The sequence below is a fragment of the Orcinus orca genome, chromosome 20 (assembly GCF_937001465.1).
Source record: "Orcinus orca chromosome 20, mOrcOrc1.1, whole genome shotgun sequence".
NCBI lineage: Eukaryota > Metazoa > Chordata > Mammalia > Artiodactyla > Delphinidae > Orcinus > Orcinus orca.
This window is the reverse complement of record NC_064578.1, coordinates 51,098,530-51,116,148: the sequence shown is the minus strand read 5'-3', so window position 1 is coordinate 51,116,148 and position 17,619 is coordinate 51,098,530. Positions and strand designations below refer to the sequence as shown.

Below are 17,619 nucleotides of genomic sequence, written 5' to 3'. Positions count from 1 at the left end.
TTTACCAGATGACCATGAACTTTATGAATTTTCAAATTATCAAGGCCAAAACAACATCCAGATAAGTTGTTAGAATTTTTTAAAAAATTGAGCCAGTTCCCTGGATACAAAACAAATATTTCAGTCAAATCCTATATAAAATTAAAATTTTCTAATTTAAAATGTAAAATTAAATTATAATCATAAAATAAAAATTATAAAATAAACATTTCAATACCATCTAAAATGTCAGGCAATAACAAAGTGCTAGAAATAAACCTACAGAGAGAGATACGTAAGACTACTGTGGTTAAATAATAACACTTAATGGAGGGTCTTTGTAGAGAACCAAATGGATGAATAAATAAGTAATATACCTAGATAGGAAAGCTCAGTATTGTAAAGATATCAATTCATTCCAAAATCGTTTATGGATTTAATGCACTTTTTTTTTTTTTTTTTTGCGCTACGCGGGCCTCTCACTGTTGTGGCCTCTTCCGTTGCGGAGCACAGGCTCCGGACGCGCAGGCTCAGCGGCCATGGCTCACGGGCCCAGCCGCTCCGTGGCATGTGGGATCTTTCCGGACCGGCGCACGAACCCGCGTCCCCTGCACCAGCAGGTGGACTCTCAACCACTGCGCCACCAGGGAAGCCCTAATGCACTTTTTCAAATTCACACTTATTTGAAACTACAAGCAAGGGTAGGTACAAGCCAAAACAAAAATTTCTAGACATCAAGGGAAGGTAAAGATTTAACGCGATTTTAATTAAATTCACTATGAGGCTGGTGAAGGTCCTATAGAAAGTTCTTGGGAGCGTCCACGAAAGCGAAATGTACACTGCGAACGTCATTCCACCTCTGACCGAGGCATTGACAGAAATGCCCACGTGCCCCCCAAATACTAACGGGGGGGCGACATTCAGAGCTGCGCGACCCGTGATGGCCTCACAGTGACACAAAAATGCCCCCTCCCCAGGCTGGATCAAGGGAGGTGCGGACAAGTGGCTGGGAGTAACGAGCTGTGAAGACAAGCGGCCACCGCTTCCCGCATCCGCGCCCATAACGCGCTAGTTCACTCTGGCCTCGCGGGGTCTGCAGGACTTTGCGGAGAAAGATGACCCTATAAATTCAGTAACCGGCCGGGGCCTACGTCGTTCTCATCCACAAAGCTATCTTCTGTTTGGTACCCAGACGTCGACAAGGAAGGGTCTTGGCGTGAGAATATCACTGGAATTGGAAAAGGATCTGGGCCAAAGTTGGGGGCGTAGGGGTCCAGAGGCCAGACTGGGGCCGGGGCCGGGGCCGGGGCTGAAGCAGCCTGGACGGGCGCCTGGGCGCCTTGTGCCGGGGCCCACACGGCCCGGCCGTGGCTGGAGATGCTGGCCTCTGGCGCTGGGAGCATCCCCGCGGGGCTGCGCGCAGGCGGGCTGCGGAATCCCGGGCCGTCTGGGAATGCGGGGCCGGCAACTGCGGCGGCAGCGGCAATGACAGGGGCAGGCGCGGGGCCCGGGGCGCAGGGGATCCCGGGGTCCGTGGGAGCATCGCGGGCCCTCTGGCTTCGGCCCTTGGCCAGTCGCTCCAGCCGGGAGCGTTGGGCCCGGCGGTTCTTGAACCACACCTGGGTAAACAGGGGACCGGGACGAGGTGTAAGAGGCGAGAGGCTGCGCGCATTCTCCTCTGCCCCGGGTGTGAAGTCGCCCCGCCCCGGTGAGAAACAGGCCTCCCCTCTCCCTCGGCCCTCCAGACCCAATTTGTTGCCCCTGGTGTTCAGGAGGCCGCCGGGGAGGGGTGCAGAGGGCAGGAGGGCCTGGGGGCCAGGAAGGGGTCTGCCCGAGAGCTCCGCGGGTTCAGAGGCCCTGAAGTCTGGGCACGGGGAGACCACGGGGGGCGTCAGTCCCGGCCGGATGCGCTTGGAGGGCTTGTATGGCACAGGGTTGAGGCGGACTCGGGGTCCAGCCCTGGGTCCGCACCCGGGAGACCCCTTGCTTGCTGCGTGACCCAGGGCAGCACCGGACCGCTTTGGCCTTGCCGATCCCCTCCTGCAGAGCGAAGAGGGCGGAAAGGTGGCCCAGGGGCAGGGCACTGGATAGGCGGCGAGGTGGGAGCGCGTCTGGCGGGGGGCGGGGAAGGGCGGGGCCTGGTGGGGGGCGCGTCAGACCTGCAGTTTGTGCTCCTCTAGGCTGAGCCTGGTCGCCAGGCGCAGGCGGTCCTGGTAGCCGGGGTACTCATTCTCCTGGAAGTATTCCTTGAGCACGTCCAGTTGCTCTTTGGTGTACACCGTGCGCTCCTGCCGCTTCCTCTTTGGGGGTCCTGAGCTCCGTGTGGGGCCTGGCCAAGGGGGAAGCAGGGTCACATGAGCCCCAGCAACAGCCCCCAGCCCGCCTGGCACCCTCTGCCTACCTGCGCCAGGCCCTTGTGAGCAGCCGGGGGGCTCAGGCCTGAGGGCGGCAGGCAGTGCGTGGAGAAGCCTGCGGCATCGAGACCAGATGTTCTTGGTCGGACTCAAGCTCTCCGTACTTCAGCCCCAGCCCCTGTACCTCTCTGGGCCTCAGTGAACACAGCTTTGAAATGGGCCTGATCACAGCTCCTGGAGTACTCCAGGGCCCCCAGCCTGGGAAGGCACGCAGGACAGGCTCCTTAGCGCTCCCCCTCTCCCATCCAAGGGCTGGAGCCACCCTGACGTTTACAGGGGACCACTGCGTGCCAGGTTCTCTGCTCATCTCACCCCAGTAATGTAATTCCATTCCCCAGACTCCGCTAAGCCCTCCCCACAGCACAGCGCAAGAAGCGCTCTCAGACAGCTGGGCCCTTCCCTGGATGCCCAGGAGGCCTCCCAGCCTTGGCCCTAGGACACCCCTTGCACAACCCCACCGCCGGCCCAGAGCCCTCCTGGTGGCCCAGACTCACCCATGAGAGACTTGGGTTCTCGCTTCCTCCTCGCTGCTGCTCTGCTGTCTGCATCTGAGGCTCTGCTCACAGGGCCTGGGGCTCACATCCCAGCTTTATGCTGTGCCCACCTGGGCACACCCTAAGGGTCCTGGAACCCACCCTGTTTTGCCCCACCCTCAGACTCACTCCTTTGCAGGAGGTGCAATCATTGATTAATCCTTTTTGTATTGAGCAGCAGCTACTCGCTGGGCCTTTCCTGGGAGCTGCCAATAGCCCTGTGTGTTAAGACAGCCTGGGTCCTGCCCTTTTCCCTTCTGGGATGAATGAACTGGGTCTGGTTTGCCTGTTCGACTCAGGATCTTGGGTCTCAGGAGCCCAGCTTTCTGCCTCTCCCGGCCGCATAGACCTGGGACTAAACATCAGACTGAACTCCTGGGTCGTGCCAGGGTCTCCTGGGGTCAGGGGGGGACACAGCTTAATATGCTCATCCCCAGGGGACTTTTATTATCATCAGTGGGAGATGACAATTAAATAAGTGATGAAGTACAACGTGAAACAAAGCAGAGAGAACTCGTTATTCAATTTATGTCACTCTGCACTGCTGCCCACGGGAACATTCTACCATAAGTGGACATATACTCAGTTCCATTTCTGGCAACATTCTGCCATAAGTGGACACCTTTTCTGCTTCTTGGGCAGCTGGGAACACATTGGTCACCAAGACAGTCGATGGTGCTGCTGTCGACAGGGGAGAATCTAGTAATGTCCTTGATCTGTAAGAAGTGACTCGAGGCCACCTTCTCCCTACTTTTTAAAATTTTATTTTATTGAAGTATAGTTGATTTACAATGTTGTGTTAATTTCTGCTGTACAGCACAATGATTCAGTTATACATATATAGACGTTGTTTTTCATATTCTTTGCCATTATGGTTTATCACAGATACTGAATACAGTTCCCTGTGCTATACAGTCGGAACTTGTTGTTTATCCATTCTATATATAATAGTTTGCATCTGCTAATCCCAGACTCCCAATCTTTCCCTTGCCCTCCCCACTACCCCCTCACAGTCTCCCTACTTTTTTGTGTGTGTGTGTGGTTTTTTTCCCTTAGATTTTTTTTTAACCCATTTTTCCCACACTACCATTTTGGAATTTATACACACTTGCTGCCTTTTTTTTTTTTCCCCCATTAAACTTTAGAAATTCGAACATGCAACAAAGTTTTGGGTTAAAAGGATTTAAATTTACTTCTGCCATTTGCCTTGGGGATTACACACCGGGACCACTTTAAACTCAATTCTTAGCTCTAGATTTTTTTCCCCACGTAGGAAGTGTAAATTTAGGGCACAAATGTTATGAATACCGGCTCGTGGTTATGAATTCTCATGGGAGATTTTTCTTCCCTCCACCTTGCACCGAGGTAGATAAAACCCTCCCTACTTTTTAAAGGAAATTAAATGGAACATCGTGATGTTTAGCTGGACAAAGATTTTTTTTTTTTTTTTTTTTGGCTGCATCAGGTCTTAGTTGTGGCCAGTGGGCTCTTCTTTGTGGCACGCGGGCTTCTCCCTAGTAGTGGCGTGCAGGTTTTCTCTTCTCTAGCTGTGGCACGCAGGCTCCAGGACATGTGGGTTCTGTAGTTGTGGCACGCAGGCTCTCTAGTTGAGGCGTGCGAGCTCAGTAGTTGTGGTGAGTGGGCTTAGTTGCCCCGTGGCATGTGAGATCTTAGTTCCCCAACCAGGGATCGAACCTGTGTCCCCTGCATTGGAAGGCGGATTCTTTACCACTGGACCACCAGGGAAGTCCCTAGATGAGCAAAGATTGAGAAGAGGGTCCATGCCTCGAATTGGTAGCTGAGGGGTTGGGGAATCTGGCTTTCTCATGTTTTGGGAGTTTAGGTTGGTTTTTGAGACAGACTTGGTGATTGCTGCCAATACAGTCGGCCAAAGACCATCAAGAAAGCACCAGTGTTGGGCTTCCCTGGTGGCGCAGTGGTTGAGAGTCCGCCTGCTGTTGCAGAGGACACGGGTTCGTGCCCCGATCCGGGAAGATCCCACATTCCGCGGAGCAGCTGGGCTAGTGAAACACGGCCGCTGCGCCTGTGTGTCCGGAGCCTGTGCTCCACAACGGAAGAGGCCACGACAGTGAGAAGCCCGCCTATTGCAAAAACAAACAAAAAACATGAAACATAATGTTTTCTATGAGGTTTTTTGCAGATACCTTTTATTAAATTAAGGGATTTGCTTCTGTTCCTCTTTTCTAAGAGTTTGTTCTTTTTAGTCAAAAAGGGATTTGCTTCTGTTCCTCTTTTCTAAGAGTTTGTTCTTTTTAGTCAAAAATGGATTTTGAGGGACTTCCCTGGTGGTCCAGAGGCTAAGACTCCACGCTTCCAATGCAGGGGGCCCGGGTTTGATCCCTGGTCAGGGAACTAGATCCCATATGCCACAACTAAGAGTTCCCATGCTGCAACTAAAGATCCCACATGCCACAACTAAAGATCCGTATGCTGCAACACAGCTCCTGTATGCAGCAATGGAGATCCCATGTGCTGCAACTAGGACTCGGAACAGCCAAATAAATAAATAAATAATATTTAAAATGGCTTAAAAATGGATTTTGAGTTTTATCAAATGCTTCCCCTGCATATACTGAAATGATATTATCTTCTCCTTATGATATTAATGTGTCAAATTACCTTCCTTGGTTTTTTAATATTAAGCCATCCTTGCATTCCTGGAATAAACTCAGCTTGGTCAGGTATTATCCCTCCTCTGTAATATATGCTGTATTCCACTTAGTAATGTTTTGTCTAAGTTTTCTATATCTAAGCTCATGACCTATAATTTTCCTTTATTTTAATGTTCTTGCCATGTTTTTGATATCAAGGTTATGCAGACCTCATAAAATGAAAAATGTTCCTTCTCTTTCAATTCTCTGGAAGTTTGCATAAAGTCGATGTAATTTCTTTCTCAATTGTTTTGTGGAATTTGTTGTGAAGACAAATGGGCATGAAGTGTTCTTTGTGTGAAAAACTTAAATTACAGATGACTCTTCTTTAATAGCACTATTCAGATTTTCTATTTTTGTGTGTTCTTGCCTTGGCAAGCTGTGGTCTCCTAGGATCTTGTCATCTAAATTTTCAAATTTCTTGCCATAAAATTGTTCACAACATCCTCTTATGATCATTAATGTCTTTAGTGTAGGATCTTTAGTAATGTCCCCTTCCCTTCTTTATATTGGTAATTTCTCTTTTTCTCTTAGTCTTTTCAGGAGCTATTCACCGCCGTGGCCTCTCCCGTTGCAGAGCACAGGCTCCGGACGCGCAGGTCCAGCGGCCATGGCCCACGGGCCCAGCCGCTTCAGGAGCTATTGATTTTATTAATCTCTAACAAAACTTACGTCTTTGTTGTTTCTTCTGTTGTACGTTTTTAATTTTATTAATTTCTGCTCTCATCTTTATTCCCTCATTTCTAACTTATTGAGATGATGTTAAAGATGGTTGATTTTAATCTTTCTTCTTATCTGATCTCCGACATATCACTTAATACTATAGATAAACCAAATGGAAATTAGGATATTATGAACAAGTGTATGCCAGTAAACTTGGCAACTTAGAGGAAATGTACAAACTCCTGGAGAAATACAACTTTCTGAAACTGACACAGAAAGAAATTTTAAAATATGAACAATTACATGTATGTTAAATAAATGAAATACATAATTAACCTTCCTAAAAAAAAAAAAAAACTCCTCCAGCCTCACATGCTTCACTGTTGAATTCTATCACATAGTTAAAGAAGAAATAATACCTTGTACGAACTCCCCCTCCTGACATCTGTCTTGTCATTTCTTTCCCTAACGAGTCTCCTCCTCTGCTCTGCTTTCTGTTCCTCTTTCTCAGAACGTATTTTCTGCTCTGTTTCTGCACCCTCTTGACTTCTTTCCCTCTTTTTCATGTTATCCATATTTTGAGGGGCTGAAAGCATCATCTCTGAAGTCACCAAACAGGGGGTGCATTTGCAGCCTGTGTGGTCCCAGGGCCATTCCATTCTCATCTCACAGTCTCTGTTTCTTCATCTTTAACTTGAAAAGCACCAGGATGGCTGGAACAGGATCCCGATCATCTTGGGAAAGTGACTTAACCCCTCCTGATCCAGAAAATATGGGAGGTGGGGGGTGGCCCCTACTTCATGAGGTTGTAATGAAATTTAATAAGGGAGAGATACGGGAGAAGTGGCTGGCACATAGCAAAGAGCTCCATAAAGAGTTTAGCTGTGATTTTATTATCATTGTGTGTCCCAGGCGTGATTTCACATGGAGGGGATAAGGGTGGAGGAGGACATCACTTAGTTAAAATTCAGTTGTCTCCACAAAGTACCTTTCCCCCATGGGTCATGCGTCTGTGTCTAATCCCCGCTAATTCTCCTGCCATTCTGCTGAGGCTGGACCATCATAAGAGGATTGGAGCATTTGCTAAATTAGTCCTGTTCAGGGACAGAGGAAACATCCAGGGAGGGGCTCAGAGATCAGGAGGAACATGAGGGAGGTCAGAGACGTATGGGGGTGAGGAGAGAGATGAAGAGAGGAAAAAAGAAGAGAGAAATACCCTTGAGCTTGAGACCAAAGAAGAAAGAGACAGGCAAGAAAGAAGCGAGAGTGACAGACAGGATCAAAAATGGGGCGGAAGGGGGAAATGCCAGGAGCGTCCTGAAGGTCTGCATCCTAACACAAGGACTATAATCCTGGTTCTACCTCCTCTTAGTTGTGGGACCTTGGGCAGGTCACCTGACCTCCCTTTGCCTCAGTTTGCTCATCTGTGAAGTGAGAATAATCGCAGCATCGATCTGATGATAATAGCATCTTTCTGGTGGATTGTTTTGAGAATTGAAAGAGTTAGGACTGGCTTTCTCCAGTCCTGGAAAATATTACCTGCTCAGTAAATTTTTTCTTTTCTTTCCCTTCCAATGTATTGAGTTATAATTTACGTACTATAAATTCCACCTATTTTAACCATACAACTTGATGAGTTTGGGCAATCACATACAGGGGTGGAAATACCACCCTAGTCAAGCTATAGAATATTTCTAGTACCTCAAAAAGGGCCCCTTTTGTCCCTTTGCAGTGAATCTAATCCACTGATTCCCCAGATCCTGCCAATCACTGTTCACTTTCGGCCACTATGGTTTTATCTTTTCTAGAATTTCATGTAAGTGGAATCATATCGTATGGACTCTGCTTTGAGCCTGGTTTCTTCCACTGAGGAGTATCCCACTGTCTGGTTGCACCAGTTTTTTTAGCCATTCACCTGTTAATGGACCTTTGGATTGTTTCCAGTTTGAGGCCATTGTGAATAAAGTCGCTATGCCTGGCGCAAGTAGAATTTCAGGAAACATTTTAGGGTAAGATAAACATTTAGCATAATGTCTTCAAGGTAGGCATTTGCATTGTTTCCATCCTTTGGGGTATTGTGAATAGTGCTGCTATGAACACGAGTGTACATGTTTTTGTTTGAGCACCTGTTTTCAGTTCTTTGGGGTATATACTTAGGAGTGGAATTGCTGGGTCATTATCTAATTCCAGAACTTTTTCATCACCCCAAAGAGAAACCCCTTCAGCCATTAAGCAGTCACTCCCCAGTTTCCCCCCCTCCCTCAGCCCCTGGCAAACTCTAATCTGCTTTCCATCTCTATAGATTTGCCTTTTCTGGACTTTTCGTATAAATGGATTCCCATGATATATAGCTTTGCATGCCTTGTTTCTTCTGTGCATGTATTTAATACCACTGAGTTTTTAAAATGTAATAATGGTCAATTACATGTGATGTGTATTTTACCATAAAAATAAATAAGCGCTTACTGGGCTCTTAGCATGGACCAGGCTTCAGGACCAAGTACTTAACATAATGATGTCATTAAATTCTCTTGAGGTAGGTCCTCTCAATGCCTCATGTTACAGATGAGGAAACTGAGGTTGGGAGGAACAAATTGCCCAAGGTCATAGGACCAGACGTGGCTGAGCCAGGCTCGGAGAGCAAGTTTGTCTGACCTCACCAATTCAGTGTTTGATACACACACACACACACACACACACACACACACACACACACACATTTTAACCCAGAGCACAACGATTGACAGGGACAGAAGAAGAGCTTGATGACTTGGAGTTGGAGAAACAGAAAGGCAAAGACTAAAGAAAAGAGAATAAGGGGAAAGAAAGAAAAAGACAAAAATCATCTAAAAGAAATGGGGACCTGGGAGTCTGAGACTCAATAGTAAGGAGGGAAAAAGAAAAAAAGGAAAGAGAAAAGAAGAGAGATGGAAGAGAAATGGTGGGAAATCAAAAGTGACCAGGGAGAAGGGATGGAAAGTGGCAAGGATGGAAGGGGAAAGGTGGAGGTGTGAGATGAAGCTGCAGAGGTCTAGAGGCTGATGAGGAGGGCTTAAACCTCACATGGACCGGGACTTCCCTGGTGGCGCAGTGGTTAAGAATCTGCCTGCCAATGCAGGGCACATGGGTTTGATCCCTGGTCCGGGAAGATCCCACATGCCACAGAACAACGAAGCCCATGAGCCGCAACTACAGAGCCCGCATGCCGCAACTACTAAAGCCCATGTGCCTAGAGCCTGTGCTCTGCGACAAGAGAAGCCACAGCAATGAGAAGCCTGTGCACCGCAACAAAGAGTAGCCCCCGCTCGCCGCAACTAGAGAAAGCCCGCATGCAGCAACAAGACCCAACGCAGCTATAAATAAATAAATAAATAAACCTCACATGGACCACTGAGGCAAGAAGCATGGTCATCACTCCCTTGCAGCGAGGGAGGGGCCCAGTGAGGTAACAGCAGGTGGAAGCTGGCCGTCTGGAGCCCATGTCCCTGCCTAATTGGCTTTAGGGAGATATCACGGAAAAGACAGTGACCAGACAAAGCACATGGACACACCCATGCCCCCAGAGAAAGAAGGTGGGGGAGAGAGGGTGGCGACAGAGCAATCCTTGTTTTTACTTCCTCAGGTCTGCACCTACATGGAAACAAAAAGAAAATCACCCAGACTTTAAGCGGGATTCAACATTTTAATCATTTTCACTCCACAGGTGGCCAGCGAAGGGAGACCTGGAGTTCCAGGGAGTGGGAGAGGGGAGGACAGTGGGCCTGACGCAGAGTGAGGGAGGCCCCTTGCCTCTTGCTCTGTCCCCAGTTCCCTTGTCACCCTTCCTGGCTTTAGGAAGCCCCAATGGACATCTGAAGAGCCAAAGTTCAGGAGGCTGGCCCAGGGAAAGGAACCTGGAATCTCCCAAAAGATTCGACTCCTCCCTCTGTCCAACTCCTAGAGAACTCTCAGAAGACACCAGGACGGGGGTCTCTTGAAGTCTTGACCTGTGACTGTGACTCCCCCATCCAGCCACTATTACTTTCCACCCTCCTCCAGAATATCGTGGCCATCCTCCAAGCCCTCCCTGGACCTCCTTATTGAGCTGCCTTTGAATTGCTTGCACAAGACACACCCTGCTCTATGAATGGGGAACTCCGTGGGGCAGGGAGAGACTCTCGTTTACACCTGAGACCCCAGCCTCCAGCTCAGAGAGTGGGAGTCTCTGCAAAATGACTAACGGACGTGGCATCCCGGTCTCAACTTTTGCACAGATCCAGAGCACAATGTCCTCTCCTACCTGTCTCTACCCTGAAAATTTTGCCTGGATCCCCCATCTCGTACCCCAACATATGCCGTCCTTCTCTGTTTATTCATTGCTTCCCACAGTGGACTCTGGGCCTAATGTCCCAGCATGACTCAGACCCATGAGAGATGATCGAGAAGTATGTTGAGTAAACCACCTTTGTGGGCTCTAATGATTGCAGTGTGCCCTCCAGGGTCTAGGCTGTGTGGACCTCTCCTGACCTGGACCCGGAAGAATCATCCGATGTCTCTCAGCCTCTCTTTGCACTGTGCCTTCCTCCTGACATTCCTTCCTGCACTGGGGGCCTGGAGCCTGCTTGTCCTGGCTCATGAGCACAGACTACAAGTGTCTCTTCCCACCTCCGAGTTCAGGGACCTCAGCTTGATGCCCTGAAATCAGCCACGGTGGGAGTATTTACACCATGGAAATGGGCAACCACTACAAATCAGGGCTTTCCTCTTCTTTCAGGAATCCATTGTTAAGCGTCTCCCAGCACACCACCCCCTTACTTTCTTTCACCCCTTGCCTTGTGAAACGCCCCCCCCGCCCCAGTGAAGGGCTCGTGGCTGCTGCCTTCCCACCCAAAACTGAAAGGAGAACTCAGACTGAGGAGAGAGGTGCCAAAGTACCAAACTTCCAAGAGTGTCAAAATGCCTGAATCCTTCTTCAAATTCTCACACTGCTTGTCTCTGTGGCCATGGATCAGACTGCATGGAAAGAAATATGGTGCTGCCCCAGGAAAACTTCCCAGGCCAAGCTCTATGTATTGTCCAATCCCACAATCGAAACTGAAAACAGAACATCTAAAAGAGGGAATGTGTGTTTGGGATGTGGGGCTGCCTCCAGACCCATTTCTCACCCCCGCCTCTTGTATATTTGCAGGTGGGAAGCCTGTCCACCTCTTCTTCTCTTTGAAATACCCACAACCATAGGCGGTGCACCCCACACAACAACGACGACGATTCCTCCAATGTGTGGGTGAAGTTCACCTTTAGAAAATGCAAAAACAAAACAAAACAGATGTGAAGCAGGCAACTTGCCTTCCATTCTTCCACCAAGTATGCCCATTTCCGATGTCCAAATGAATGAATGATGAAATGTCTTTAAGAAGAAACTAAGAAGAAGAAGAAGAAAAGAAAAAAATATATATATCAAACAGCCCCCTAAGCCTATCATGTAAACCTGACATTTGTGAAATATGTAAAATTGTCAAATGAATTTCTGAACTTAACTGTATAATTGGCCTAAGGTTCCATCCTGGGGCTTTGTAAAGTCTGTCTTTGGAGTTTCTAGAAGGATCTCTACTCATATGCTAAAGATGTGTCCCAAATGGAAAGTGAAGGCATCGAGCCTCCCTCCCTGTCTGTTCAAGGACACCGTGATTCTGACCTAAACATTACCCCAAATCAGCTGCACGTTTGGTTTACTTTTGTCTCAGGGCGAATTCTCAGCACCAGTTTCTGGAGTCTGGGGCTCATGGTTTGAAATGCCGGTTGGACTCCATGCGAGACGGCATTGGGGTTGAGAGAATGACTAAGACTTATGGGGCTCCCCAGGAGCAAAGGGGGGGACGGGGTTGGGCTAAGTTGCACTGGAGCCAAAGAGGCCATGACCTTTGGAAGGGGTGGTCAGCTCCTGCCACCTTCTCAGGGATGCCGCCCCAGGGCAGGCTGAGACAAGGTGCAAGGAGGCAGGTGGGACAAGGGATGGAGAAGGAGAATCTTCTACAAGATCTGAAACTTCCAGGCACTCTGATCCTTGTAGTCCAGGGGGTCCATGGGGTTGTAGGTGAATTTCCAGGTGCCTGTGGGGTCCTTGAATTCTAAGCTGTCCACAGGGCTGTAGGTACCATAGCTCTGGCCTGACAGGGAGGTGGGGGACTGGGTCAATGAGGGCCCCATGGAGGGGCCAGAAAGGGGGCTGAGAGCCGGGCCCCCCAACTGGGGCACCATGGGAGAAAGGTAGGGATCCAGGCCGCTGAAATAGGAGCTCGGCGACCCATACGCCGAGGGGGAGGAGCAGAAAGCAGAGGCGGGGGCGTAGGTCATGGCGTAGGGCGCCGACGTCAGAGAAGGGCCCGAGGCCACTAGCCCAGCCCGCTGTGCCTCGGGCAACGGGGACTCTGAGGCCGGACTCCAAATGGACACCGTGGCCACTGCCGCGGTGGGGGAGCCTGAGGGCCCGGGTAGAGGGGGGCTGTAGGAATCTGAGATGCCCAGCGGGTCTGGACAGACATCCGTGGACGATCTTGGAGAGGTGCCTGCCTTCCTCTTGGCAGGACGAGCCTTGGCTGGTGCCCCTGGGGGCTGCTGCTGCTGTTTCTGCTGCTGCCGCTGCTGTCGACACTTAGCCCTGCGGTTCTTGAACCAAACCTGGGGGTGAGAGGGGAGGTGGGGGTGGGTGAGTGGGAAGGAGGCCCGGGGGAGCCTTCATGGTGCCCAGGAATGATGACATACAGTTGTGTGTATATACATACAATATACATACATACATACTTTCATCTGTCCAATCCTATGCACAGATGTACACATACTATCATACAAACAAGCATATATACATTCATACATACATCGTACACACATACAATCATACAAACACACATATACACATTTACCCACCCATCCATCCATCCACCCGTCCATCCATCCAATTGGTTAATAAGCATGGATTAACCATCTTCTACTACTCTGGGGACACACAAGTGAAGCTGACATTCTAGTTGAGAGAGACAGGTTAAAAATAAACAGGAAGTCAGCAAATCACATAGTATTTAGAAAGTGATAAATACTATGAAAGAACCAGTTGATCAGGATAAGGGCGGGCAGCAGGGTGGGGTGGCAGGGGAAGGTTGCGGCTTCAAATGCCAAAGGGGGGTGTAGGTCTCATTGACTAGCAAGGTGACTTGATTGGTTGATAAAGACTTGAAGAGGGTGATGGAGAATATACCTTCCAGGTAGAGGGAACAGAGAGTGCAAAGGTCCTGAGGCAGGAGTGTGCTTGGTGGGCATGCTAGAGGAAGGACCAGGGGCCAGTGTTGCTGGAGTAGAGTGAGAAGGGGTGGGAGTGTAAGAGAAGACGCCAGCGAAATAATAGAGGCGAGGGATTACTAGGACACTTTATGACTTTGGCTGTGACTTTGCGACCTCTCCCTCTTCCCTTCACTCTGGGTCCCAGGAAGGACCAGAGGAGTCCAGAGACCAGAGCATCCCACCTGAACCCTGGACTCAGGCAGATTGATCTTCAGAGCCACCTCCTCACGGGCATACACGTCCGGGTACTGAGTCTTAGCAAACAGGGCCTCCAGCTCCTCCAACTGGCTTCGTGTGAAGGTGGTCCGTTCCCGCCGCTGTTTTCTCGGGGCGCCTGGTGTAGGGACAGGAAAATGGGACCTTCAGGTGACCTGAGACGCCATTCTCTTCATCTGCTGATGTGAGGTCCTGAGCGTACATGGGATGCCGAGAAGCTCCTTCTGGGTGTTCAACTGCCCAAACTAAGGGGGTGCCGATTCCCTGAACTTCTAGACCTCACTCTGTCCCCCTGGAAAATGGGGTCCCCCTTTGTCTGTCATTGGGGGGCTCATGCTTCTCCCTGAGGAGAACTGGCTTTAGCCATGTAAGGAGGTATATGAGTTTGACTTTCATCCCCTTTCTAAAATTTCTTCTGCACTAAGACATGCAGTTGAAACATGACATCTTGGATACACAGCCTATAAAAGTGGCAGGTCCATAACAGTCAACTTAATAAAGTTTTTAAAAAACACCTAAAGAATAACGCCACCAAAAACAGAGTGCTTCCTTCTTTGAGAAATAAAGCACTGCTAACAGGTGGGGATTCCTCTAGGTCCCCCTTCCAGATCGCTTCCCTCCTTCACCCCAGAGGGAACGACTATCCTCTATTTCTATGACGGTCCCTATGGTTACCTGCATCCCTAAGAGATGTGGAGGGGTGTTTGGCATTTACAGGTGAACACATTTGGCTGGTGTACGGCCCTCACGTCACCCCTGGAAGTGCCCATCCTCCTCCTGAGGGCAAGGGACCCCAGAGGTCCCCAGGAGATGGGGGCCGGCTGGGGGTGGCGGGGAGAAGGACCGTACTCACTCGGGTAGGACACAGCTTGGTGCATTAGATCCACGCTAGGGCCGCTCAGGGCCAAGGCGTTGACGGAATAGTGGGGCCCCGGGTTCATATACGCCATCATGATCCTCGAGGATGCTGGGGCCCAGGTCAGTGGGCCTGCAAGAGAAGGGTGGGTACTCAAGCACTCCCCAGTTCATCACCGCGTGGTTCATATCCTGCCTCAGTCTCTTCTTAGGTGCGTGACCTTGGGCAACGTATCCCCCTCTCTGTGCCTCAGTTTCCCCACCTATAAAACAGCCCTCTGCTTAAGGTCATCAAAGCTTCAGTGAGGCTCTGTAAAGCAGAGAGCGAAAGCTGTAATGGGCATGTAAATGGAAGCTCTTATTCCTACTCTATCCTTTAAAAAATCTTCCTGCCACTCCCTTGTCTGAGATCCTTTTTCTTCTAGAACCACAAAAAAGATGTTCAGCCTCACGCAGAATCAGGGTAAGTAGGATGACCAGTTGTCCCTGTCTGCCAGGGATGGAAGGGTTTCTAGGGATGTGGAATTTCAGTGCCAAATCTGGAAGAGTCCCAGATAAATCGGGATAGATGGTCACCCCAAGGGAGAGTCACAGTCAAACGACAGTAAGCGATGATCCTCCACAACCGTTTTTGACCCATCAGCTTGGCAAAGATCAAAGAGGCTTGGTACCCGCGCGCCTAGAGCCTGTGCTCTGCAACAAGAGAAGCCACCGCAATGAGAAGCCCGCACACCACAACGAAGAGTAGCCCCCGCTCGCCATAACTAGAGAAAGCCTGTGCGCAGTAACGAAGACCCAGAGCAGCCAAAAATAAATAAATAAAATATCATTTAAAAAAAAACAAAGAGGCTTGGTAACTCCAAGGCTGCCCTCAGAGTGGAGAAACAGGTTTCCCATGTCAGGGCGGTGGCAATGTGGATGGAACGAATTGGAAACATTTATCAAAGAAAAATGCCATCTTTTCTTGGTGCCAGGAACTTGCCTTCAATGTGCCTCAGTCACCTCATCAGAAAATGGGAATGAGGGACTTCCCTGGTGGCACAGTGGCTAAGAATCCACCTGGCACTGCAGGGGACACAGGTTCAAGCCCTGGTCCAAGAAGACCCCGCATGCCGCTAAACAACTAAGCCCATGCGCCACAAATACTGAGCCTGCACTCTAGAGCCCGTGAGCCACAACTACCGAGCCCACGTGCCACAACTACTGAAGCCTGCGCACCTAGAGCCCATGCTCTGCAACAAGAGAAGCCACCGCAATGAAAAGCCCACATGCCACGACGAAGACCCAACACAGCCAAAAATAAATAAATAAAATAAATAAATTTATAAAAAAAGAAAATGGGAATGAAAATAGAACTTACATCTTTAGGTTGATGTGAGGGTCAAATGAATTAATGTGCATCAAATACTTAAAATAACACCTGACGTGTAGTAAATGCTACAAAACTGTGGTCAGTTATTATTATTTGCAAGCAGATGTTTGCATAGACTTTATACTAGGATTTTTCTTTTATTGGAGTATAGTTCATTTACGATGTTGTGTTAGTTTCTGGTGTACAGCAAAGTGATTCAGTTCTACATATATATATTATTTTTCATATTCTTTTCCATTATAGTTTATTACAAGATACTGAATATAGTTCCCTGTGCTATACAGTAGGTCCTTGTTGTTTATCTCTTTTATATAGAGTAGTGTATATCTGTTAATCCCAAACTCCTAATTTAGTCCTCCCCACCCAAGCTAGGACTTTTTTTTTTTTTTTTTTTTTTTTGTGTGTGTGTGGTACGCGGGCCTCTCACTGCTGTGGCCTCTCCCGTTGCGGAGCACAGGCTCCGGACGCGCAGGCCCAGCGGCCATGGCTCACGGGCCCAGCCGCTCCGCGGCACGTGGGATCCTCCCGGACCGGGGCACGAACCCTTGTCCCCTGCATCCGCAGGCGGACTCTCAACCACTGCGCCACCAGGGAAGCCCCAAGCTAGGACTTTTAATGCAGCGTATTTATAATTGCCAAAATGTGGAAGCAGCCTATATGACCACCAAAGGGGACATAGTAAGTAAATTATGTAAATTAAGTACGTTATGTTAAGGTTATGTCACATCCATGCAAGAGAATACTGTGAAGTCATTTAAAAGGTATAAGGTTGTCCTCTATGAATGGATTTGAAAAGACCTCTAGTATATAGTTAAGAAAGATTATCTTAAACTTGGCAATGAGACAAAAGGATGACAGCATGTCACTTCCTGGTTATCCTGGAGCCTCATCTAGCAGACCAACCCAAGCATTATTTCCTTTTCTAGGGAACTGTACCTTTGTTCAATTGATTGTCCACTATCGATTAGGATCCAGACACTGACAAGGTAAATGGTAACTTCCAGAAGTTTGGTTGTCAATCATTTGTCTCTGGTAGAAAAGATAACCTCAGAGGTTAGTTTTGCTGCCCTGTAGGACTTGAACTAACTTCATAGCTAAAGTGACCAACTTTTTTTGGCATGCCTTTCCTGAATAATGGTATTAACCTCTGTTCTTTGAATTCTCCTTTGAAACAGCCAGTTCCCTCATTCAGGATTTAAATAAATCTTTGACCTGCACTTATTACATGTGCCTAAGAGTCAGGCTTTTAATTTTTTATTACACTTTGGCAATAGGTATGTGTGTGTGTGTGTATCAGATATCCTATATTACAAAATTATATATACAATATATATTATATTCAAAGGAATATATCCTTTGAATATATATATATATTTCAAAGGAAAAAAACAGTGTGTATAGCATGCTACCATTTGTGATTTTTAAAAACAAGGCAGCAATATATACATATAAAATATATTATATAAATGTATATCTGTATCTGCATAGAAAATTCCCAGGAAGGACACAATATGTAGTAAAAGTGGCTGCCTCTGGGGAGTTGTGTTATATCCATACCTTGTTTTTACAGTTTGGATTACTTTTTAACCATGAGTGAGTAT

The 17,619-nt window shown here is 48.4% G+C and overlaps 2 protein-coding genes across 2 annotated transcripts in view; one reads left to right on the top strand and one right to left on the bottom strand.

Annotated features, from left to right (window-relative positions):
• Positions 1-12,266: 12,266 nt before the first annotated feature.
• The window catches only part of CRX (cone-rod homeobox), a 10,280-nt gene continuing 4,927 nt past the window's right edge, over positions 12,267-17,619 (bottom strand). The window contains exons 2-4 of the mRNA XM_004271104.2: positions 14,645-14,779; positions 13,758-13,909; positions 12,267-12,918 (exon numbers count right to left, since the gene is read on the bottom strand). Coding sequence (XP_004271152.1) covers positions 12,271-12,918; positions 13,758-13,909; positions 14,645-14,744 — 900 coding nt within the window. The 5' untranslated portion in view covers positions 14,745-14,779 and the 3' untranslated portion in view covers positions 12,267-12,270. The remainder of the gene's footprint in view (positions 12,919-13,757; positions 13,910-14,644; positions 14,780-17,619) is intronic.
• The window catches only part of LOC125962638 (tetrapeptide repeat homeobox protein 2-like), a 26,781-nt gene continuing 23,904 nt past the window's right edge, over positions 14,743-17,619 (top strand). The window contains exon 1 of the mRNA XM_049702762.1: positions 14,743-14,769. Coding sequence (XP_049558719.1) covers positions 14,743-14,769 — 27 coding nt within the window. The remainder of the gene's footprint in view (positions 14,770-17,619) is intronic.